Source organism: Nyctibius grandis, chromosome 5, assembly GCF_013368605.1.
Source record: "Nyctibius grandis isolate bNycGra1 chromosome 5, bNycGra1.pri, whole genome shotgun sequence".
Taxonomy (NCBI): Eukaryota; Metazoa; Chordata; class Aves; order Nyctibiiformes; family Nyctibiidae; genus Nyctibius; species Nyctibius grandis.
In genome coordinates, this window is record NC_090662.1 from 56383118 (window position 1) to 56407608 (window position 24491).

The following is a 24491-nucleotide window of genomic DNA, read 5'->3' on the forward strand; positions in this document are numbered from 1 at the left end:
ACTGGTCCTTGAATCTTGAGGAAACCCTCTAGTAGACACCAACAGTTGGATTTTGTACTGTTGATCACAATCCTCAGAGCCATGCAGTCCAGCCAAGTTTCCACTTACCATCCTCTTATTCAGTCCACAGATCACTATTTTGACTGAAAGAGACTGCTGTAAAGTAAAGTTAAACAGCATTCATGGTTCTCCCCTTGTCCACAGAGGCAGTTATCTCATTGTAGAAAGCAATTAAGGTTGGTCAGGCATGACTTGAGTTTGGTAAATCCATGCTGGGTGTTCTCAATCACCTCCTTCTCCTTCATGTGCCTGGAGATTACTTCCATGAGGATATGCTCTATAACTTTCTCTGGGACTCAGGTTAGACTGATGAGTCTGATAACCCCAGAACCTTCCTCTTGCCCTTTCTGAAGATGAGTGTGACATTTTCCTTTTCCAGTCATCAGAAACTTCCCATGCTTGATATCACCTTCCAAAGATAACAGTGGCCTCGCAGTAACATTGGTCCCTTGAATTTAAGTGTTCCCCTGATCTTCCTCTACTGTGGGCAATGTTTCATTGCCAAATTTTGCTAGTAGGCTCAGGAACCTGGGAAGTCAAACTTTACCACCAAAAAAAACAAGGCAGAAAAGGCAACGAGCGTGCCTTGCCTTTTCCATGTGCTTTGTCACTAGGTCTCCCGCCTCACTGAGCAATGGGTCCACATTTTCTTTTGCTGTCAACGTATTTACTTTTGCCCTTCCCAACCCTCAGTAGTTTCAACTCCAGCTAAGTTTTTTCTAATTCCATTATTGCACACTTGGTGCATTTGTAACAAACCTCATATAATACAACATGTATTTTATGTATTTTTCATGAATCTCTAACTTCAATCATCCAGGATTCTGCTTCTCGACCAGATAATCTCTTGATTAGGTCAGTATTGATAGGTCAGTACCTAATGCCTACTACTTCTGAATTCATCCAAATAAGCTATAAAATACGGAAGGAGAGAAATTCTAGCCCGATTTTGTTTTAACCTAGCTATTTAAGTGGTCATTTTTATATATATATTCTACATACACTTCAATTAGAAACGTTTTCCTGTTCTTCACTGAAATATTTTTACCTACAAAAATATTTTAATTAGGGATGTGGTTCAGTTTGAAATAAAATCATTCAATATCTACTTTGGGGTGAGCTGAATCACTCTGTGTGCTCCCTAACCGTATTGACTAGATCTCCATTGGCTATAATGACAACTTAGACACCCAGCACAGACATCAACACCTATAGAAACAGAGCTAGCAATGGGTGTTTTAAATTGGAATCAAATTGCACTCCAGATGTCATTTTTAGCATTTCTTCTTTCTTTAGAAAACTTACGTGCAATAAATGGGAAATGGTGTAAAATTATTTTAATAAAAGCACAACCTCATGGAATTAAATCTCACAGAACCTTTCTTATATTAGCTACATGCACATTATTAGAAATTCAAAAGTGTTAAATTAGGTACAGAAGAGTTGTTATATCACTTCTTAAATGCAAAATGAACATACTGAAAATACTGCCATCAGGAAAAAGTAATTAAAAAGTAATAAAAGTCTTTCCATAAAGGCTATAAAGTTCAAACAAAATGTTTTCCCTGCTTCCCAAAAGGATCCATGTACATGAAAATGTCATATCAGTAGGCAGGAATTATCACTGCTTATTATGCCTTACATATTTAACATTAATAGTTGTCAAAATATTTTACCTTGAAGTAATAAAAAGGATTAGGATGTGTACTCTGATTGAGAGTGGCCAGCAGAAAAATTCCATGGCAGAAGGGACTTCCAGCTGTGGAACCCTGTGTATATGCAACCTCCCCAGGCAAGCAGGCTAAGTTTCCTGAAGCAAAGGGAGTGTAACTGCACTCTACACTGTATTGTCCCTTAGGCATTATATGCCAGTAGCATAAATTAAAGCAGTTTATAGGATGCTTCAACTAGTGCCTATGTCAGGGCAAGAAAAAAAAATGGTTATAAGCAGTTCCTTAATAGCTCATCCATGAATACCCATACAAACTGAAACTAAGGCAAATAAAAGAATCTACTGGTAGATTTTTAGAAACACGATTATGTTCTTTTTGATCACTAGTGCAGTGACTGTGAAAATGCTTGTCTTAAAAGTATCTGTATTTGCTCATCATAACATTTCCAACCTTGACAAGTCACAAGATAGCAGACCTTTCAGATTACATCATTCTTCATTTTATCTCATTTATTTTCCCTCTTAGTTCTGCTATAACACTACCACTTAAAAGCAGAAATGTCATATATCAATTTTAAAAAATGTATAAAGCAGCATTAATTCTACTGAATCACCAAATTACTAAAATCGTCAATGTCAGACAAGAAGGAAAACAAGATGGTGATCAAAATGCATTTATATGGTCCTCTGCAAAGTTAGACACTAGCCATGTAGTGGCTAAGAATTCTAGAATTCTAAAAGAATTCTTTTAAGTTACAGACACTTCAACTTTCTGGGGTTTTTCCTTACCTTCTCCTTAACATGTTCGTAAAATTTCTCTTATTAGTCTTCCTTACTCCACCAGAAACTCTATCAGTCCTCCCAGCACTGCTACATCCCATATCTTGATCCTGTCTATGGGCAGATAATATTACCTCAGTAGATTTTACAGTAGATCTACAGCTCTTGCTGGTCATTTTTACATTTGGTTTAACATTTTAGAAAATTAATAGAACTCACACTTAACAATACTCAGAACACAAGATCTGGAGTAAGGAGAAGTGAGAAGTTTATCCATAGAGATTAACTACAGAGCTGTGAATCCAGGATAATGCTGAGCTCCTAGTGAAGATTTATTACACGAACTTTGTGAATTGCCTTGCCCTTAACAATGAGATTTCTACCAGATGTCCTGGATACCGCCCATATTGCTACCTTCACATATTGTAAATGTTTCAAACTTGCGAAGAAATTCCATAGATAAAATTTTGTCTAAACTTTGATTGAAAGCATTTATCAGAAATAAGAATAAAAACAAGTCTAAGAAAGGTAGAAAATAACAAAATGAAGGTTAAGTTTTAAGAGAGGCTCATATATTTGAAAGGGCGAACATGCAGAATCAAGGCAGCAATCAACTATCACTAGTACCGAACAGCACAAACTAAGTGTTGCAGTGATGATTAATTTGCATTTCATACTGAAAGACAAAAGGAAGAAAAATTAAATATGTCCCCAAAAGACGTAAGTTTCCTACTCTAACAGGATAAAGAAGGTAACTGGGGAATCTGGGAATGCTGGTCTCTGCCTGGGACATCAGTGCAAAAACCTCCATGTATTAAAGTAGTGTAACTAAAATCAGAAATAAGCATAGACTAATTGGATGCCCCATTGACCTATATGTAACAAATACTTGCCATTTTGTTATCTGCACTGGTTGTCTGAAATAAATACTGTCTAACATAGAAACAAGTGACCTCAGAAGTATGTGAGCCCAGAACTCTGCTACTGCAAGCCTCATATAATACAATCGCTTCATAAAATCAACCTAAGAAAGTTTCTCTTACTTTAAACAACACTATTTGTAATGAAAAACAGAACTAGCGCCTTTATTTTTGTTGATAAGGTGATCCATGCGTTATTTAAATTACAACGTGAAAACAACTTTGTTAAAATTTTAACTAAAGCTTCATAAAGTATTTCCATATTTTAAATACTTTCTGCTTTACAAGCCATATGTAAGTGTGATCTGATTTTGCACAGGAAGCTGAATGAATCACAGGGCCCTCTGCACAAGGATAGAAGTAGATTTGTGTGGTTCTCAGCATGCACTGAGGCCATCAGGCTAAACTGTGGCTTTGCTGCAAGCAAGACACTGCTCTGAGAAACAGATGAGGAAACAGATTGCAACTCGCAGACCGTCAATCTGCTTGCTGGGTTTCTTATACTTTAGAGGAGAAATATCTTGGGCCAGGCCTATATATGGTGTAGCTGCACTAAGTAAGGATAAGCAAAGAACGGAGCCATTCCCTGCCACAACCTGCCAAGTGCGGAAGGGGAAAAAAACAGCTCCATGCAGGCTGCTCCGCCCTCCCATGCTGTGTAATGGCAGCAGCCAATGAAGAGCAAGAAGGGGCCAACTCACCCTTCCCTACTACTCTGTGCCAGCTCACATTAATTCATATTCTACCCTGTAGTCCTGTTAAAAATCCAAAGCTCTTTTAACACAGAAATTTTAAAAGACTAAAAATTAGCATTTAATCAAAAACTATCAATTTTTCTTTAGGTTGTAACATATTAGTAGGGCAAAAAGGCATGTACGTGAAAGCACGTGGCAAAATGATATAAGGTCTTTGAGATACATGAAAACTTTCAAAGGTATTTTTCCTAAAACCCTGTGAAAGAAATGAAGCCTGTCTCTATCCAATAATGAAAAACTGGCTGGTCAATAAAAACATGTTACGTACATACAGATAATCAAATTAAGTAAATTAAAAATACCAGGTTTGTTTGTTAGAAACACTTTACTCTTTTTATGTGTTAAATCATTTAATGTACATTTCATGATTTGGGATACAGGAACTGGATGATACATTCTGTCAGAGGGACTGTGGGATTTTACTCGCAAGTTTTCGTGTTTATACTGGAAAAATATAAAAGCCAGTAAAATCATTTAAAAATCTGTGAAAATTATCTTTGCAATGTATTACACACCTAAAAAACATACTTCTTTTTTAATATGAAACATAGTTAATATACTAATGTATGACAATTCCAGGAAATGAAATCCCAGAAGAAACAGAGAAAAGAAATTTCCCTTACACTGTGGTCTTTTAAACTCTGGATGTTTTCTGAGATGTCTCAAAATATCCTTGTTTCGTAGTAAAATAACAGATCCCAGCCCTGCACTAATGTTTTGGGTTGGAGACTGTAGCTTACGCACATGTGTAACACAGCTTTAGATGTTCAAGTGTATCCCAGCTAGAATTTAGACATATCTCCACAAGTCATAGTTATTTGTTAAAGTCCATCAGCCCAAACAGATGCCTCAGAAACTCACAGGCATCTAAAACGCCACTAAATATCTAGGTTTAAGCAACTAAATTACTCTATGCCAGGTGTTTACTGAGGATTACACTTGCCCTAGTATGTTGCAATGCCTTATGCTAACTTTTGCATGTGAGGAATTCACTCGCAGTATACTCACCCACAATCTTTATATTCCAGAGCAAAGCATGGAGATTGAGGTATGGGGCTACAAACTGACCCAGAGCCTTTCAATGCTTCTCCTGAACTGAAACAAGTTATACGGTCCACACAAACGTCACTGATTTGGTGTCATTGCTTTAGATGAATCAATTTGGGTGTGAGGTCTTACAAAGTATCTATTACAGATATCTGTGTGCATATGACCTCTTAATAAAGCATATATCATTTTTATGCACTTCGCACATACTCTGCTTTAAACATGTGTTTAAATCCTGAACTGTTAACATAATTTAATATAATGACTTAGAAGTCAACCCTTTAAAAATTAGATAATTTATTCTGCAATTAACATCAATGAACAGGTTCAACTATAAAACAACCATCCAAAGGCTTGCCCTATTTTTCCCCCAAGTGCCATAAAATACACTAAGAGTCAGAAAAAAATTGTTATAAAAAGATAAATAGGAGATCAGAGCTCAGATAGTTTGTTCCTTGGTTCAGATGACAATCGATATGCATTTGTCAGTTCATGAATATTAAATGTCATTCACAAGATACATAATTACTGCAAAGCAAATTTCCACCGAAAAAGGCATCAAGCCATGGAGGGTTCAACCATATAACCTGAGTTGTCTCCAGCACTTAGAAGAAATCTGAAGGGAAGGTGTACTGCTACTTAGACCAACACATAAGGCACAGTATTAGTCCATTTGTATCCTGAAAAACTTGAACTTTTCCAACCTAATGCTTTGAAGGGCATTGCCAAAAGGAGAAAGAAAAAGCAACAAGGACCGTGCTCACCAGAACAGGAGAGGTACAGTTCTGGGGCACCATATTAGGAATTGAGCAATAATTATGATCAGTGAAACACCAGGAGTTACTGTCAAACACAATGTCTCCTAAAGATTCTATAAAAAGGATAAAAATATGTCCCTATGTTTCTTCTGTTGCTTTCACTTTATAATACCTTTCAAAAGCAGTTTTCCAAAAGCAGGTTTTAGTCTAATAAATTAACCATGTGCAAAAAATACTAGTATAGCTCTACTAGTAAGCTACTTCAAATGGTTTTCTATTCAAAAAATCTTCAGATCACCCCAACCTCAGATTCAAACTTTTATACCGTACAATTATGGCTCTTCTACAACTTTGCTGTTTTCAATAAGTGTTGATTTACTAAACAGGATCAAGATATTTGTATGACTCCCTTTCAGTACCTTCTTTTATTTCCATGTGTTCTGTACAAGACAGATCCAACCTTAATCTTGCATGTCATTCTGGACTTAATCCATCATTACTGGCAACAGTTAGACCATGCAACTTCTCCAGAAAAAGGTATGTTAAAATACCTAGCACATATAATTCTTTCTCGAAAACACTTTCTATAATGCATAGTAGCTTCTACTTTGAGCATTCCTGGTGAAGTCAATGAAATTATTAAGACTGCCTCTCAAAAGCATTATGTTCAATATTGTGTTGGATTGTGAATGTTTATGCATCAGTCCATTATTGAATTCTTTTAAAATGTATTTTTACTTTTAATTTTTGAAGTTATGTTTAGAGAAGCTATAGACATTCTTTATAACATTAGTAAGAAATATCATAAATAAAACAGTACATGGTTTACTTTGCTTTACTTCTTTTTAAGCTAAGTGCACTTCCAGGGGAAAAAAAAAAAAGACTACAGTTGAGTTTATAACCTAAAATATTTAAATTCTGAGTAACAAACAATGACTGTCCTGACCCATCTGTATATACAAAACACATGGTTAGTGTGTTCCGTATACATAAAGTAAAACACTATTTTTAAATAAAAAAGAAAAACACAAGCAAATACACTCCCTCTAGATATACAGAACTTACGATACACAACGTGAAAGTAACAGTGCAAGAATATAGCACAGGCACTAGCCCTGAAGAACTACACAAATCATGCAGTAGAACCGGATTATAAATGGCTAGTCACTGTACCGAAGTGAACTTACTTCTGTACTCACAAAAAAATGGGTGTCACATTTTAAGAAGACTCATATTTTAAATTCAACCAATTATCTGTCATACTCCTTGCTAAGCAGCCTGTTGAAGCACAGCACAAAAAGCAATTTCACGGTGTGCTTTGATTTTGGTCAATGGGCTAGTAATTAAACAATAGTGCAATAACTAATTGAAGTGGGGCACAATGCAACTTTGGTAAACTATGAATATCGGAACTGTTGTTGTTTACAGCACTAAAACCAGCTTTAAAATAACAAGACTGTATAATGGAGTTTAAACAGGTATAATTTGGACAGTTACACTAAATTTTCTTTCCTAGGGAACACCAAAATAATATAAATATATTGATGAGGAGGTACTGGCTATAGAATCACAAACATATTTTCATTTAAGCAATTTCCATTTCTCTAGGCCTTTTCTTTCTTTCCAGGAAAAAAAAAAAAATCAACAAACCAAAACAAAACCTCAATTAATTCAAGTTCTAGGTCAATGGTGTTTCGGTTCATTTTATCTTCTTTTGCTATGCCTAGTGTAATATTGAACACTAGCACTGGACTGTGTGCTGCAGATCTTCTCTCTTTTGAATACTGTCAAATGTCATAAATACTTGTGATAATGCTCTCACTTAAGAGCACGATGAAACTTAACATCAAAGCCATGCTGCAGATTGCCTGAGATATGACTAATGACCAAAGTTAGGTCCTTTCACCCAACATGGTCAGTAATCCAGTTTCACTCCACTAAATCCAGGTACCTTGAAAGTAATGCTGCTATTACCAAACCTGCTCCATAAGTGTTACAACACCTCTGCCTCGATGATCTCTCATAAAAATGATTCCCTTCCTTTGTTTTGCAGGCTCATTAATACAGCATGCCTAATTTTTTCTGCAAGTGAGGGTAGCAACTACAGGTGAAGGTATGTGGTGAGGCTGTGGCTTTTTACACAGAATTCCACAATGCAATGCCTTGGCTGTGATTAACGCTTTAATCTGTGATTAAAAGTAATAATTTGAAGACGAAATATCAAAGGAAGCGTGAGTAATTAGTATATTGTGCATATTATCCCAGCAATAAAAATGTAAGTTCTGCACCACAGCTAGTAACAGCATGAACAAGTACCTTACTGACGCATTGAAGGCAAGAAATTCAGTATCACTATACTAAAAAAATGACTGCCTGTGACTTTAAACACAGGCACACTTGCACTTGGCTAGAGAGTGAACGATTTATTGTTACTATGAAGGATGCAGGAATGGAAATGAAGATGAGAGGGGCAATGGTGATGATAGGGAAGAAGAGGTTAATATCCCCAGCATCTGATGGGGAACGATGTCCCTACCTCAGTAAGCTGGATAGGGGAATAGCTCCAGTTCCACTGCCCAGGATCCCTCCTTTCCTCCCCGAAAGGAGTTTCTCCACCAGAGCCACATTCCCAGTGCGAGCAGCTTCCAGCAGTTCCTGGTCCTTCCCCATGGTCAGGAACCACGCAGCCCCCCACGCACCCCGCCGCGCACTAAGAGAGCTACACCCCGGCCCACAGCGGGCCCCTCTCTCCACAGAACGGTCTCCCCTCCCCAGACCCTGCCTCAGAGCAGAGCAGAGATTCCTGCAGTCCCTTCCAGACCAGCAGGAGCAGCAGCAGGAGGGAGGAGAATCACCTCCTCCTAGTTTCACTGGATCGTTTCTGGGTGGAGTGTGGAGGAGAAGTGGGGGGAGGACGAGGCCAATAAAGAACCTCTCCCCCCCACTCCCATGCACACACCCCGAGTCCCGGCCCGGAGGACGGGGCGGGGGGAGCGGGCAGCCTCAGCCCTAGTGCCCGTGGCCGGCCGGGCTGAGGGGGATAACGACCCTCACGGTCGGACGGAGGGGAGAAGGGAGGGGCGGAGGGAGGAGGCGCAGCCCTGACTTGCCAGGCCCGTTGCTGGGGAGACGCGGCAGGCGCGCTCTCAGTGGCTGCCCGGGCTGGCTGCCCCCCTCCGCTGCCCCAGCCCCTCTCCGCCGCGCAGGGCTCCGTGCCTCCGCCCTCCCAGCCCGCACCGCCCCGCCCCGCCCCGCCGCGCCCGCCCCTCGCCAACGGCCGCGACTCGCGCTCCACTGCGGTGCCGCGCGCCGGCCGTTGCTGCGGAGCGTGGGCGCGCGTGAGGGGAGCGGCGCGCGGCCGCCCCGCCAGGTGCGTCGCCCTCGGCCCCGGCGGCGGAAGGAGCGCTCTGCGGGGGGGCCGCGCCAGCGGGGCCGGCAGCCGCAGGTGCTTCGGGACAGCGCTGGGGAGGTGGCGCTTCCCGGCGCTGCGGAAGGGGCAGGGAGGGAGCTGGGTGCCGGGGCGAGGCGGGGGTCCTGCCGCTGAGGAGGCCGCGCGCGGCCCTGTGTGCGGCGAGGGGCGAGGCTGCGCTGCCCCGCGGAGGGAGGGGAGGAGAGGGGCGCGGGCGGGTCGGAGGTGGGTGCTGAGGCGCACCTACACCCCACCCCGAGGAGAATTAGCAGCAGGGACGGGTGGGGTTGAAGGGACGGCGGCATTATGCGTGTGTATGTGAGGACATCCCCCGCCCAGGGGGTTAACATGGCAGGACGCTCCAGCGCAGATACGAGCCTGCTTCCGTGAGCAAACCGGTGTAGACAAAAAGGAAAATGCGTCCCCCGCTGAGGTCGGGAGCAAAACTGGCTCGGCGAGTCAGGCAGACGGGGCTGCTCACACCCATCACACGCCAGGATCGTGGCTTTTTAATGTTTCAAAGGATGAGAGGTATAACAATATATTTGGTGTCAGATCCAGTCATCCCTTGTTCTGGTATTCCTGGTTCTGTTATGGGTTTCAAACATGGAACCTTTTGAGTTGTATGACTTTTCCGGGCACCAAAATGAATCATTTCTTATGGCTTTCGAGTTCGTACAAGCTATGCTGAAAATATTCTGTGCTGGCCTGCTCATAGGCACATCCTTCTTTAATGCACCATTTGATACTGTGCATACGTGAAAAGCCAAATTACAGCCCCATGTTCCTGTTTGAGTTTAGTAATTTGTGTAGGTAGAACCATAGGTACAACAGGCAAATAAGTGAAGCCCCCTTACCGTTCCCCCACTGAGAGCACTGGCATTCTGCCATGAACTGTGCTCACAAGATGTAAAGCACAGCAATGGCAAATAACATTGTGGTACCCAGGATTGTAATGCCATGTTTTCAGAGAGAGTGTTAATTACTCCAGACCTATGGTACATTCAAGTCAATGGAAAGATCCTCGTTGATTTCACAAATGATTGGTTTTAGCCCCTGTCAGTAACAGTTTTACAGGTGCATTCATATTTTTATTAGCTAATTAAACAATTTTAATCTTAAATCAATAGACATGTCTTTCTAGAGACAGATTTTCTCTTACAAAGGAAAAAAAATATCATGGAGACCTATTGTTCCAATATAATTGTCCAACAAAACAGTATCTATTTTTTAGGTAGAAAATGTAATTTACATAGTTTGGCATTTTCACGATGTGAAATGATGTCTTCTCCCATGTTGTCAACAGGACACGGGATTGAGTACTGGCATAAAATTATTAGGTGGAGAGACTTTGTAACTACGGCCTTTCTGATTGAAAGAGTCAATAAATAGCAATTTTAAGGTCTGCTTCTGTGATCACAAATGTTTCATTATAGTTTAAATAAATGTATAATCACATGAATTAGGATTTACATTTAAGTCCTTAGTCACAGCAGAGTCACAGTGGAAAACAGTAATTTAAAGCTAGGGTAAAAACTTCTGTATCTTGTTACCAGCCACCTGAGCATTAACTAGTTCCAAAGAAGTTAGCCATAAACTAGGAATACCTCCACATTCTGAAGCTTCTTAGTGTCCTCTGTTAAGGTAGCCATAATTTCCCTTTATTTCTGCCTTGCATCTGATTTTGTATGCAACCAATCACATGCATTGCCTGATAAATACATTCTCACGTGTATCCTCTGCATGCTCTGCATGAACAGGTTCCAAGTTTGCCGAGAGCCTCTGAAGAGGTGCCAGTATTCTGTGAAGAGCTAATCGTAAGGCAGGGGTATGTGCACAAACCTGCACATTTGTGAAAAATCAGATTAGAAGCGGATACTAAGGAAAACTCAGGTTTTTAAGAATTTGGATTGTTTATGTGGTTGGATCAGCAGATGGCAAATATGACTCAGTATAAATGTTACATAATTCTTCTTGGGAAAATAAAATCTCAAGACTGCGCTCTAATTGAAAAGATCATCCAGAAAGCTGTTGAAGAACAGTATGGAGAATCAGGATAGAAATATCAATGGAGCAGATGCATGCAGTAGCCAGCAAATTCAGGAAGATTTTATGAATGTAGCGAGGCTCAAAACATACCCCAGTAAACTCATCAGCCTAGTGCCCAACAAAACTGCAAAGGCCAAACAGAGGATTTAGTTTCATAGCAAATAGAGCAGGAAACAGTTATTCTATCAATTTTAAAAGTAAAAAGGAATTTAATCAGCACTGTTTAATGGAAGGGCTAAACATGGATAAATTCTAAGGGCTACTGAAGCGAAGAATTCAGAACATGGGTTGGTCTGTTTCCAGAGATGAAACCGATAGTCGACTGTAGTAAGAAAAAAAAAAACATACTAAGACTGAGTTGAATGTAAATGGTCAAACCTATTAGATCAGGTGGACTCCTTTGTGTTTTTAAATGTCTTACATTCTTTGTTCCTGGTAATAGCAGGACAACACCGTGGAGTGTTAAAAATTATATGTACGATAAATATGTTAACTAGACATAGAAAATAGAAACCTAGTTGTATAATTTGCAGCAGTTACAGATGAGAAAAATAATTTGTAAAACAGCCAAGAGATCTTTCAAAACATTGTATGCTTTTTGAGCAGTGCTGTTCCATACCACAGAAGAATTTTGATTCTGATTTTAGTATTTGCAGAGACATTTTAAGTTATGACCACTGCAGCTGTCAGTGTCTTAAGTGGCATCACACCTTCAATCTCAAAATTTCTCTTAACACAACATATGCCTTACCTTCTGTTTTCTTCCATTTTCTAAAATACCAGAGAAAGCAGTTAGCCTACCTAGAAATTCTTTAACTGGTTTGTCATTTGAAAGGACTGGGATTTACTGTCATAAGCAGGGAATTTCCTTAACGTTTTTACAATGCAACAATCACTTGGCTTTGTTCTTTTTTCAGGGTGACAACTTCTTCATTCCCTCCTCCTGCAGCCTCCCATACTTAAAGGCAAATTAAATGGGTGCTTTCTAACATTATGTGACTCTCCCAGCTCTATTTTCAAGCAGGAGCACCGAAGGGGTACGAAAAACTGAGTTGCAAGTATTGGAAAAAAAACAAATCTGTGATATTAAAAATAGTTGTGTAGAATAGCAAACATATTAACATCATATTTCAGGACTGTCTATTATCAATTCACTCGTGTAAAGAAATAAGGAAGGTGTAAGAACCCTATTACAAATTCTGAGGAATATTCTGAGAGAGAGCTCAAAATGCTGGAATAAACCATCAAATCAGTTTGGCAGTAGAAAATAAATTAGCATTAAATAGGCCTAATTGTTATTCTCACTTTGTACACCCATGGTAACCCAGGGACAAAGGCTGCAGAGTGCCCAAGAGAAAGTGCTATTTCTCATGCACCTAGGTGGCAAGAGTTTTTCAGGCTTGATATAGTCTCCTGCTGTTTACAGTGTATACATAGTGTAAAAAAGACACAGTGAACTTCAAACAACCGTGACTAGCTTTGTGTTTGCACTGCTCATCTAGGAGATATCCAAACATCAGACTCAGAGGCTAAGTCCAAAGTGGAGGTCCCAGGAGCATGTCTGAGCTCTTAAGGCCAGGTGTGAATGCAAGTCATGTCCTGGTTCCCTATCAGCGTGAAACCCAGATGCACATCAGCCTTTCTCAGTGATAGGCTGAGAAGGTAGATGGACACAGTTTTAGATAACTGGGACATGCCATAATACTCACATGCTGCTTAGAGTAGCTCTCACCACTGAAATATGCAAAAGGACTTACATACTCCTCCACTGTAAAAGAAAATGATAGAAACTGAAGGTACTAAACCTAACTCATGAGGAATATAAAAGCACCGAGAGTGCTATGGTTTCAAAAGAGTGCATGAATGCTTGGACTCATCAGATTAAGCAGAAGCTGAGGTAACATGTAAGGAAAAACTCATTTTTTATGACATATCCACAACAATCCTACCTCTGACTATACAATTCTGACTAGATCATGTTTTCTGTAAACACTGGCTTTCAAGCATGTTGTCATGGTGTAAATTTGTAATGGAAAAGAACATGCAAGGAAATTGTCCCTTAGTGATGTTGCACAGCAGCAAGGCGCTGTCTCAGCATTTGCACTGACTGACCCCACTACATCATTCTCATGGGGCTCCGAACACACTGAGGAAGAGCAAGAAATTAAACTATTGTTCTGTTACCCAGACACTGGCCTACAGAGTCATCCAAACATACCATGGCAAGTGTGTTGCATTCCCCAGAGGGCTGTAATGTCCCACTGCTCGGAAGTCTCGAGTACGTACAGGCTGCAGGTTGTGTCTGCACTGGAGAGCTGAGCCTCCAGAAAACAGTGATGGGATAGTACTGACATTAAGTCAAATCTGTCTGCCAAGCCATTTCCAGTGCAATTGCTATTTTGCTCTGACAGCAGATGCTAAGATTAACTGGTATATCTATACATTTCTTTACATGTATTTCTTGTGTGACAGCAGGTGGGATTAGCAGTATAATTATTCATCCAGTCCTTCTGCTCTGTTACAGGTTTACATCAGTTTGCTATCAAAATATGCCTAAGACTATTTTTCACGCATTAGAGAGAAATGCAGAATCAAATGTGAATACAGGGTGGTAAGAGCAGCATGCCGATTAGATGCCCCAATCCAGTGTGTGCTGACAGATACAATACAGTATTAAAGCTTTGCCTGTACTGCCCAATGCAGAGCTTGTTGCAATAGAAATAACTTGTTTCTACCTTTGATACATTGCAACCTCTTTCGGACTTTAAAATATTTTCCCCTTCTTGTCCTCCCTTTAAGATACGTCCAACATTGCCTACACATCCGATTTTGACTGCCTGAAAGAAAGATCATAAAGAAATCTCAGCTGAAACATGCTAGTGATGAGGAACCGCAACTGAAAGTACAGACAGCTGTTTAAAATGGTGCACAAATGTTACCCTTGGCTCTTGAATGGCAGCATACAAGAAGGCCATGACAGGGGAACTGGTGCACTATAAGGCAATAGCGTAGCTAGAGGTATTCTGCCAAGGGTTTCCATTCTGTTTCTACTAATAGCAACTATTATATAGGGGTATATAGTGGTAAATCACTCCTCAGGATTAACAGAAATGGTTGAGCAAACATTTGTGCATCATACATCCTTCAGGTATGTTTATGCTTGTGGATATACATTATGATGACCAACAAGGCAGAATGTATTTGAAATTTCAACTGTGCTGCTCTGCAACACAGAGCTTCAGACCTCATTGGGTCTAAAAGAAAGAGTGGTTACTGGAAATGAATCATGCACACAGAAGAAAATAGAATATATTTAGGTAATGATCTGGGAAGGCTCCAGACTGCCTATATGTATTTAAAAAGTATAAATCTCAGACTGAAAGCTGAGTGGTAAGAGGTTGATAAAACTAGGAATAGTTGATAATAGGAAGACATTTGAAAGAAGAAATACAAAGAGAAATTTATGATTAATGTTGCAGTGGGAATTAACATGGAACCAAATGTACACAGCACTGTCTTTTTTTCTCAAAAAACAAATGGATTTAGCGCTGTCAAATATACAATGAAGAACAATCTTCCACTGATTCTCTTACTACCTGTGATTTACCAAACTTTGCAATGTCTAATTTTGATAGCTATTCTTAACACAAATGATGCAGCTAGCTAACTTTGCACTGGATTCTTGGGTCTGGCCAGTTCTTTTTGAGTGAACAGAACTATTTGTGGGGGAAAAGTGGTTGTCATTTCAACTACCAGAGCCTTTCTTTCCAGGTCAGGTCCAAGGGGTTAAATCAAGTTACAGTCCCATATGAAAGGTTTTTTTGAAACAAATCAATAAATAAAACCAAATTGCCTGGACCAGATTAAATTCCCCAAAGACTCTGAAGGAACCTCAAATCTAACACTCATGAAATTAAAATGGTGAGGTGTGAGTTCCTGTTTCAATTGGCCTTGGTACTAGAGGAGTGGAAGGTAGTAAATGTAATGCTAAGAACTTTTAAGGGGCTTGAAGGGGGATTTGGAGAACTACTGAGTCTGATTTTCATGCCTGGCAAATTGGTACACATCTGGCTACACACAATAGTGAAGACTCAGTACAGCTTTTGGAGAAGCAAGTTATATCTTGTATAGCAAGTTATGTCTTGTTCTTTGCAAGCAAGTTATGTCTTGTTCTTTGAAGGAGTCAAAGAGCATATGGAAAATGCCAATTCAGTTTATAGATTGTATTTAGCTTTCCAAAAAGCTTTTGACAAGGTCCTTACTGAATACTTTCAAAGAAACTAAACTGTTACAGAGTAAGAGGGATGATTCTCTTGTGAATGGACAATTAGTTAAAGAAGGGAAAGTAAAATGGAAGAATGGCCAGTTTTCACAATGGTGAGAGGTTGTCAGGACAGCTGTGTAGAGGTCTCTCCTAGGACCTGCACTGTCCAGCAAACTCATAGTCTCTAAAGAGAATATGAAATGAAGTAACAAAGTTTGCTAGTGAAACAACAGGTTTCAGAATAGCTTGAACTAAAACTGAGTATGAAAGAGTACATCATGGCATTGTTCTACTAGGTAGTAAACTAGAAGGTGGAATTCGACATTGACAAAAGAAAGTAATAATTCGCTGTTGTAACATAGGAGAGAGATTTTGGATTCCCCTTTTACAATTCCAAAATTGCTGTTACATCTCCGTAATCTCAAGTTATTTCATAGAATCATAGAACGGTTTGGGTTGGAAGGGACCTTAAAGATCATCTAGTTCCAACCCCGTGCCATGGGCAGGGACACCTTTCACTAGACCAGGTTGCTCAAAGCCCCATCTTGTCCGTTTAATGCTATATGGTAATCAAAATGGCAAATAAAATCATTGGGAATTGTTAGGAAAAGAAATGAGCATCATTACCATTGTTTGTCCTGTTTCAAAAAGATTACATCAGAACTAAGCGAGACAGAGTAAAGGAGAAGAGGTATAATCAGATGTATAGTACAGTCTTCGTATAACCTAAATAGACTAGTCCACTTCAACTTTAAAAAAATGATAACCATAGGGAGGTATAATAGAAGCATATAAAATCATAAGTGGTATGGAAAAGGTAAATATAAAACCATTATCCATTATTTTTTCCTAAACAAGAACTAGGGAAACACAATGAAATTGTCAGGGGACAGGCTTAAGACACAATAATGTATTTTCTCATTCAAACATTTTAATTTAGAATAGGTTTAAAGTTGCTTTGTATTACGCTTTGTTGCTTGTGCTCTTATTCTGATAAATTACCTTTTAGCATGGAGACTGCTACTTATGCGTGCACACATATAGTAACACAGCACAAGCAATAGGTATGGAAGCTTTGCTAGTTATCTTACTAATCTATCTTGACTCAGGGTACTGCCTTGTGTAAGAGTGTAGTGTAATGTAGTCTTCATATGTAAATTTAAATACACAGAGTATTGCTTACTATGTTTTTGTACAGTACATATAGAACCACACAGTGATTCTGACGTTAGGGGTACTTCTGCTATCTGCCAAGAGGAACAATTAATACCATATTTGTCAGAGATAGTGATTTTATGAAGCTGATACTTTGCTCCTAGCACAAGACTAGGGCCTCTGACATATTTTATTCAGTTAGCCCAGCAGTAAAAAGGTTCTTCATTCTTAATTACTTCTCCAAGCCCCACAAAACAACATTCTAGAGTGTTTATTAAAAGTTGAAAGCTAGTCCTGTACTGCCTAGGGAAGAAAGTTATTGCTTTTTGCATGAGAGCACGTGGTTATGCAGTGAATTTCTGAATCTCATTTATCTCTTGTGTAACTGGATTATGGAGGAAAATATTAGCATAAGTAATTTGTTTGATAATGTGACAGCTCTCATTTTCAGCCTTCAGACAACACAATAGACTTTGGTAAAAAATAATAATTCGTAAAGTCTATGGCTAAACCAGCCAATTCATTTGAGTTATGCATATTATTTATCTGAACTGAAGGTGACTATCATCCCCAGGCAAAAAGCCTTACTAATTTTAAGTCAGCAGCTAAATTAAAGCTAAGATCTCAGAGGCAGAAACGTACACAAAAAAATACTAAATGTAAGATAAATGTTTTAAGAACACAATAGCGTATTGACCTACACCAGAGCATCAGTAGCAAAGGTAGCAGAGAGGATTATAGGAATGCCAGCATATCCATGACACGCTTCTGACTGAAGCTGATTCAGCAAAACACAGCTAGGAATTAATCTTTGGATTCTTTCCTGTAGGAAGAAAACTGGTATGCCTATTTGTGATAGATGGTCTATTTCCATATTCTATTAAGAGGATAGAGAATAGAGAGACATACTCTGCTACAGATATGCAAATAGGCTAGCATCATCCTAGAAAAATATGCAATAATTAATGCAATGTAATCTTTAATCAAATAATTAAGTATACCACAAACTGGAGCTAAAAAGATCCCCCTCCAATAAAGAGATGCAGTGTAAGAAGAATGTATGAAACTGTGTTAAAGCAAGGTAACTAAAGTAGGATGGATAATTCAAGTAGGAAAATTAAGTCACATAAATCCGATAACTGCTGTGATGATTTTTTTCTTACGTTTATTTCTCCTTTCACACCTCTGAACCTGCCAAGCACTATATAATTTCTTGAAAATAGGTTTTGTAATGGCAAATAAGCAAGCTTCTGTGACACTACTATTTCATCACATCATTCCTTTTTATGGTGAAATAAAACATTTTAAAAATTGAAACAGCAAAATACGGAACTGCCCAGTTTTATTTTGACATTAGCATTTCATCAAACTATTGCTTCTCTGAGCAATATCCCAGTGAAGACACTACCCTGCATTAGTCTAATACCTTTTTATGATCCGGTTTGTTTCCTCACCACCACAATTTTAGCAAGGAAACAATTCAGATTTGCTGTAGAAGCCAAGTCAATTTCTTTTGTTTCAGGTAGGATTGTTTTTACATCACATCATCTTTTCCAGTTATTTTGAATCTTTTGGTACATTTTGTAAGGTACCTGATCTATGTTGTGTATATGTGTCTTCATGGTATCTAAACACTCATACCACCTGATCTAGTATTCAGCATGTCTTCATTTATTTTGCATTTCTCTCTTGCCATGATTTTTAAACTTCCTTTCATAAAAATTCTCTTTCTCTCCCTTTTCTACTTCCTTCTCTTCTTTAATATCATTCCATATTTCTCACAGGAAAGATTACTCTGTTAGGATGGTTGTAGTGAAAATGTACATACTGCTTAGGACATGTTTGAATTACTGCTCTACCCCATCGTTTTTTAAATATGTGTGGCTTCAGTTAACTTCAGCCAGTAACTTCACCTCCAGTGCTTCAGAGTCTCAGATTCTTCTGGCAGGCCCATTTCCAATGGATCTCAGGAACTGTACTGTGGGTGAGATCTCACAGTATCTAACTATCCTGTTATTCATAAATCTCACTTTATATAGGTTCTCCTGATTGGCATAAGAAGTTTCCAAGTGTCCTTAAAGTGAAGGGACATCAGCAAAGTGAGAGATGATGGCAGTGATACTCCAATGGCAGTGTTTGTCTGTTAGCCAGCTACTACATACAGTATGGTGTTGCTCCATGTACAAGTTTCTATCACCAGATGTGAAAGAAAAAACCTGTTACGTCCTATAAATCACTAATTGCTACTAGGTAAAAATCTTGCTTTTGACTCCATCAGCTGTAGATTTAAATGCAGCCACAATGAGGATGACAACTATTCAGCCAGACAGGAACAACTTCTTGTGAATAAGGTGCCCAGAATTCATTGTAGTGTATGGTTTTCCCTACGCTTATTTCAAATACCCTCCCTTTTTTTCTCTTTCCTGACAGCAGTGACTTACAGTAGCTAAATAAGGGACAAGAGATTAGCTCTATGTTGTCTTTGCCTCTTGAAATATTTTGTCAAGTCCCATTTCAAGGAGACTTTTAAAATCTTCTTAACATTATGACTTCGAAGGAATACTTTACTGTTGCATAAGCTGAAAATGCTTCTAATAATTGCAAAGGAAGTTTTCAGAACCTCACCATTCAGGTCATGACGACTCCCAGATATCTCTTCAGATGAATATGAGTTGGACACTTGCAGTTTTCCATGAGAGTTATATGTAGCCAGCTTTTAGTGACTTGGAAGGATTTAGGATCCAGTTAAAGCAAATAGCTCTGATACTGCTTTAAAGAATTTCTCAATGCCTGTTTGCAACTTAACTTACCTCTTACATTACTCTTGGATAAGAAATTAAATGCTGGAGATGATAATATTTTTTATATTTTTTAAGAAAGCTGTTGTATAGATATTTTCAAGTACACAAGAAGTCTGTAAATAAATTTTTTTGGTGAACATGTTTTCTAGCATGCAGAAATATTGAATCTTATGTTTTAGATGCAAATGATTTTTCAGAATTCTTCCTGCTAAGTTGGAACAGAGAAGCTTCATTTCTACACCAAATTCAGTTCAGGTAAGTAGCCGTGATTGTGTTGGTGTCCAGTATATTGACTGATTCTGCAACATGTTCTGGTATGTGGCATTGCAGGATGACACCTTAAGAAACTCTCCATCATACCTATCCTGAATTGCAGTCTCTTATTAGAAATAAAATTTTAAAGTGGAAGGAACAAACCACATTAAGATTCCAGAGGAATGAATAGACATCTGCTTTCTATGCTATTTTCTCGAACTATTTGACAAAAATAAAGTGACCCCATTCCTACAGTACATTTTATATACATTGCTTTTCTCTCTGCTTAGTCATTCTGCCTGTAAGTTTTTGAAAAGCCAAATGGGATATAAAAAGAAATGACTCCAGATCACGTACCACACACTATAGTTTTAATACAAACTATCTTGTTAGATTTCCATCTGGTGAAGGTGGGTAAGTTAGGCATTTGTAAAGAATTAGAATTGGTTATTCACAAAGAAACAAAGGAAACCTCTATATATGCTCCTTCTATTAAAAATAGAATTCAATGGTTTCTTACCTAGTTGTGATGCATCTTATTTTTACTTCCAAAACGATGCCCTCAGAAATTCTTAGACAACTTAAGATTTAATACTGAGATTACACGGGGAGTAGAATTAAAATCAAGAGTTTTTTCTAGTTAGCAAGGAAATGGAACAAATAAGTTGATGATATCAAGGTGGAGTTGTTCATCTATGCAATGATAGGAAAATCAGAAAAATTTCCTAAAGTTTTTATTTTAACCGATAATGATGAAGCACTACAAATATGATAAACATTTACTATAAAAGGGACAATATGTACAAAAATATATTTTCAGAATTTATTTAAACCTAAAAGTCTTTCTTCTAAAATGTTCAGGCAGTTCATATGATGTATTTAAAGAGGAAAAAATTAATATGCCATAAAGAAGGCAGTAGAAACAAAGATAAGCTATCTATATGTGAAAAAGCCTGATTTAAAATCATGTTATTAAATTAATCATCAAAAATTTATAAAAAATCCCAACTGTATCCTGACGCTTTCCAGTTTAATGACTGTTGAGTCAAGGAACAAGGACATTCTGGTACCCACCAGGAAATGAAGCCACAAGTGACTTCCCGGAGTGCCATCTAGCGGTGGCTGGGTGAGGAGAGGCCTGCTCGCCACGTTTTATTCGCGTTTAAAACAAAAATGGCTGAAAAATCCATAATTCTGAGAACTGGTTAAGCACTGTTTTTCGTATTAGTAAAACACTAACCATCATAGACTTCAATGTGATAACTCTCACTGCGAAAGTATTTTCCAGTGCTCACAAACCTCAGCAGTTACTAGAACAATATAATTACATGGTGATAAAAGTATTTGACAGTTGCACCTTCCATGATAATGGTGTATTGAGGCTTGCAGACAATGTGAAGACATACAGATTCGTTCCACAGATAAGCTGTTTAGAGGCTTATTCTTTATTCCGCACTTACTGGCTCAGAGTACCACTTCTGAAGTGCTCGTTTGTGCATGTGTGTCTGTCAAGTGTTTAAAATACCGATTATCTAACTCAAACCGTGGTGGTTTCAAACATACTCTAACCTAGAACTGCATTAACCACTTCATGCATTTTGCTCCCCACACTACCAGCTTACTCTCACAGAAGATACAGTTAGTGTCTAGTCCTTATCCCACACATCTTATAAAGCAATCAGCATTTTCAATGGTTTCTTACCTAGTTGTGATGCATCTTATTTTTACTTCCAAAACGATGCCCTCAGAAATTCTTAGACAACTTAAGATTTAATACTGAGATTACATGGGGAAAGCTTTAGGAAATACATATACTCCACTTCTGCTCATATTAAAATAAGTGATGGCAACAAAAAGAAAGGCAGGAGATATAGTGAAGAAATAACAAAATACAGATACTTTAACGTAACTGGTTAGGTACAGCTTGGGCAATGACAGACAAAACCAAAATGACCTTTTAACCAAGTTAATATTCACTCATTTAAGTAGTGAGAGATTCATCTCTTTGGGGTGCAGAAGCTTCCCCTTATTTTGGGAGAGAACACAGGCTATGAAGAGTTTAGTTGTCTTTCAAAGATTCTTTTCCTGCAACTTGTTTCAGCTAGCAAGTAGTGTGACACACACTTGAAAGACATTCTGTAGTATTTGAGAAGGTAGAAGCTGCAAAGATCTTTTTTAAATATTAATTTTGAAGTGTTCCAAAAATACCTTTCATAATTAAAATTGTTCTTATTTTTTATATCCAAAACAGACAATAGCCAATAAGCAGATTTTAATTAGTAACCAGATAATTCAAAGATATAATGTCTAACCCTTGCTTACACTCAGGAAGCAGTTTAAGCTGCTTGAAACTTGTATAAATCCGTAATTACTACACTGAAGTGACAGCAGGTTTGGCCCTCTCCATGCAATGAGACCATCAAATTTAAATAATTCACTAAAACAAATTTCAAAATCGTTTTAGAAATGTGAGGTTTTAAAGTTTTTATATAAGAATGCTAAAAAATACATAGAACTGTAGACAGCTTCTATTTACTATGAATCTTAAGATTTATGCTTTTTCTTAATTTGATGGAGAAACAGAGCTTTGTTCCTCCAGCGCAAGAGGAACTATTCCTAGCCTTTCACTATATATTTTTTGCATCCCTTAATACCGATTACCATGATCTTTGTGCTGCTCATGCTTTCAGATTCCACGCTGCTGATAAGTAATACAAGATCAGGAGGTACACTACCACAAAACTGCACAGAGTACAGCTTAGTGCAGATCGCCTGCACCACTGGAAGCCACAAGTTTGCCTCAATACATTAGAGATGTGCTTCAGCACTACAAAGCCTGCTACGAGGTTCACAATGACAGGTATCCTCACGGAGGCAGAGGAAAACGGGCTGCTATTCAAAAGACAGCAAGAGTGAAGCAGCATAGGTTGGAAGAAAAAAAAAAAAAAAAAAAAGACATGGTTGTGTTGCAGTGCTGTCACAAAACTGATTTCCCTACCGGGAGGGATGAATTAGTGGATTTCACAGCAAGTACCCAGAACTTCATTGCTACCTAACCTATTAGCAAGGTCATTTTCTGTTCCTACAATAGATAAAAAGACATTGATTTATATCAACAGCTGAATCAGAATCTGAAGTACTGTTGCAGACAGCAACAGGGAGTTGAAAATCTACTTCACGCATTTTGTGATGAATGTTTTAAGAACTAGACTGATACAAGCACATTTTTTATATAGAAACATTTTCTCCATCGTTACTTACCCGAAATCTGGTCACTGCAAGGAGTTTGCTTCTGCAATACATTAACACATTTTGTACTCTTGGAATTGTAGATGCTTGATAAAGTCTTTATTATCACATTCCCCTTACATTTATTATGAATTTATTATGAATAAAGGTAACCATTATCACATCAGACTTAGGAAGTGTTCTGTAGCTAGCAATTATCCTTTAGAGATCAATTATGGTTCCAGTTTAAGACTCCAAGTCCATTCCTAGGGGAGACAGTGTACCGACAGACATGGCTAATGGGACCAGGAAACAATGGACTTATGCATAAAAAAAAAAAAAAAAAAGCAGCAGCTCCCTCCCAGCCAGTACCATGGTCCCCTGTGCCAACAGGCACGGTGGGTTTAATCCAGGGACTGGAATAGCTACTGTGATGAAACCAGAGCAGGGACATCAGAGAACAGGCATGATCTCTACGAAGCTGCCTCTCCAACAGGCCTTTTGTAAGTAATTCTGTAAGGCCACATAATTTTGATTTAAAATTGGTGCTTACCAACAACATTAAGAGTTACTGTGAAAACTGGAACAGTGCATGCCAGAATGATTCAATGACCTAGGCTGGGAAAGGGCACGGCCTCTTCAAGGTGAGCTAACTTGAAAGCTTTATTAGACTTTAAAACAGTATTTCTAAACAAGCTGAACAAATGTTAAGCTAATCTGTAGACCAGTTTAAGTTTCCACAGAAAATGTAAAATAAAACTTGGTAACAGTTTGCCTGCAAGACTTTTGGAGTCAGTTTTCTGTATACACTGAAGTTCTCCAAACTCTGTGCCATTTAGTTCTTTGCAGAATAAAAGCGGTGATACATTCAAGAGGCTCTACTCATGGTACACATTTCATATCTAGGATTGAAGGAGGTTATGAGCACGAGCAGAACCCTGAGAATGAATTAAGCTTTTTTATTTAATCTGAGGCCTTTAATCACTATTTTTAGTATAACCTATTAAGGCTTAGCTTAGCTTTGTACCTTCAAACATTAATAAACTAACTCTTTCTCTGCATTTTTTCAAGAGCAAAACTCATTTCAGAGTGACACAGCACTATCACTCTCAGTAATGTCAAGTCCACAATCAAGCACACCCATCTCTTCTGAACTGTCCACAGATGATGCTCATTCCTGCAAAACTGCCATGAAGTAGAAAAGTGTTCAGTTGTAATGAAGTGCAAGAGAGTGGTACCCTGAATTTCAACATCTGTACTGAGAAGAGCTGTTTTCAGTTGTTGCTTTGGGTTTGGTTTGTGTTTGTTTTTTTGCCAAAAGAAGCAGGTACTAGCTCG

General features: G+C 38.6%; 1 protein-coding gene across 3 annotated transcripts in view; it reads right to left on the minus strand.

Annotated features, from left to right (window-relative positions):
• ANKS1B (ankyrin repeat and sterile alpha motif domain containing 1B) overlaps window positions 1–8662 on the minus strand; it is a 465181-nt gene extending 456519 nt beyond the window's left edge. For all 3 annotated transcript variants that reach the window (XM_068400458.1, XM_068400457.1, XM_068400456.1), the window contains exon 1: window positions 8529–8662. In XM_068400458.1, the coding sequence (XP_068256559.1) occupies window positions 8529–8662 (134 nt within the window). The remainder of the gene's footprint in view (window positions 1–8528) is intronic.
• Between the last annotated feature and the right edge of the window lie 15829 nt (window positions 8663–24491).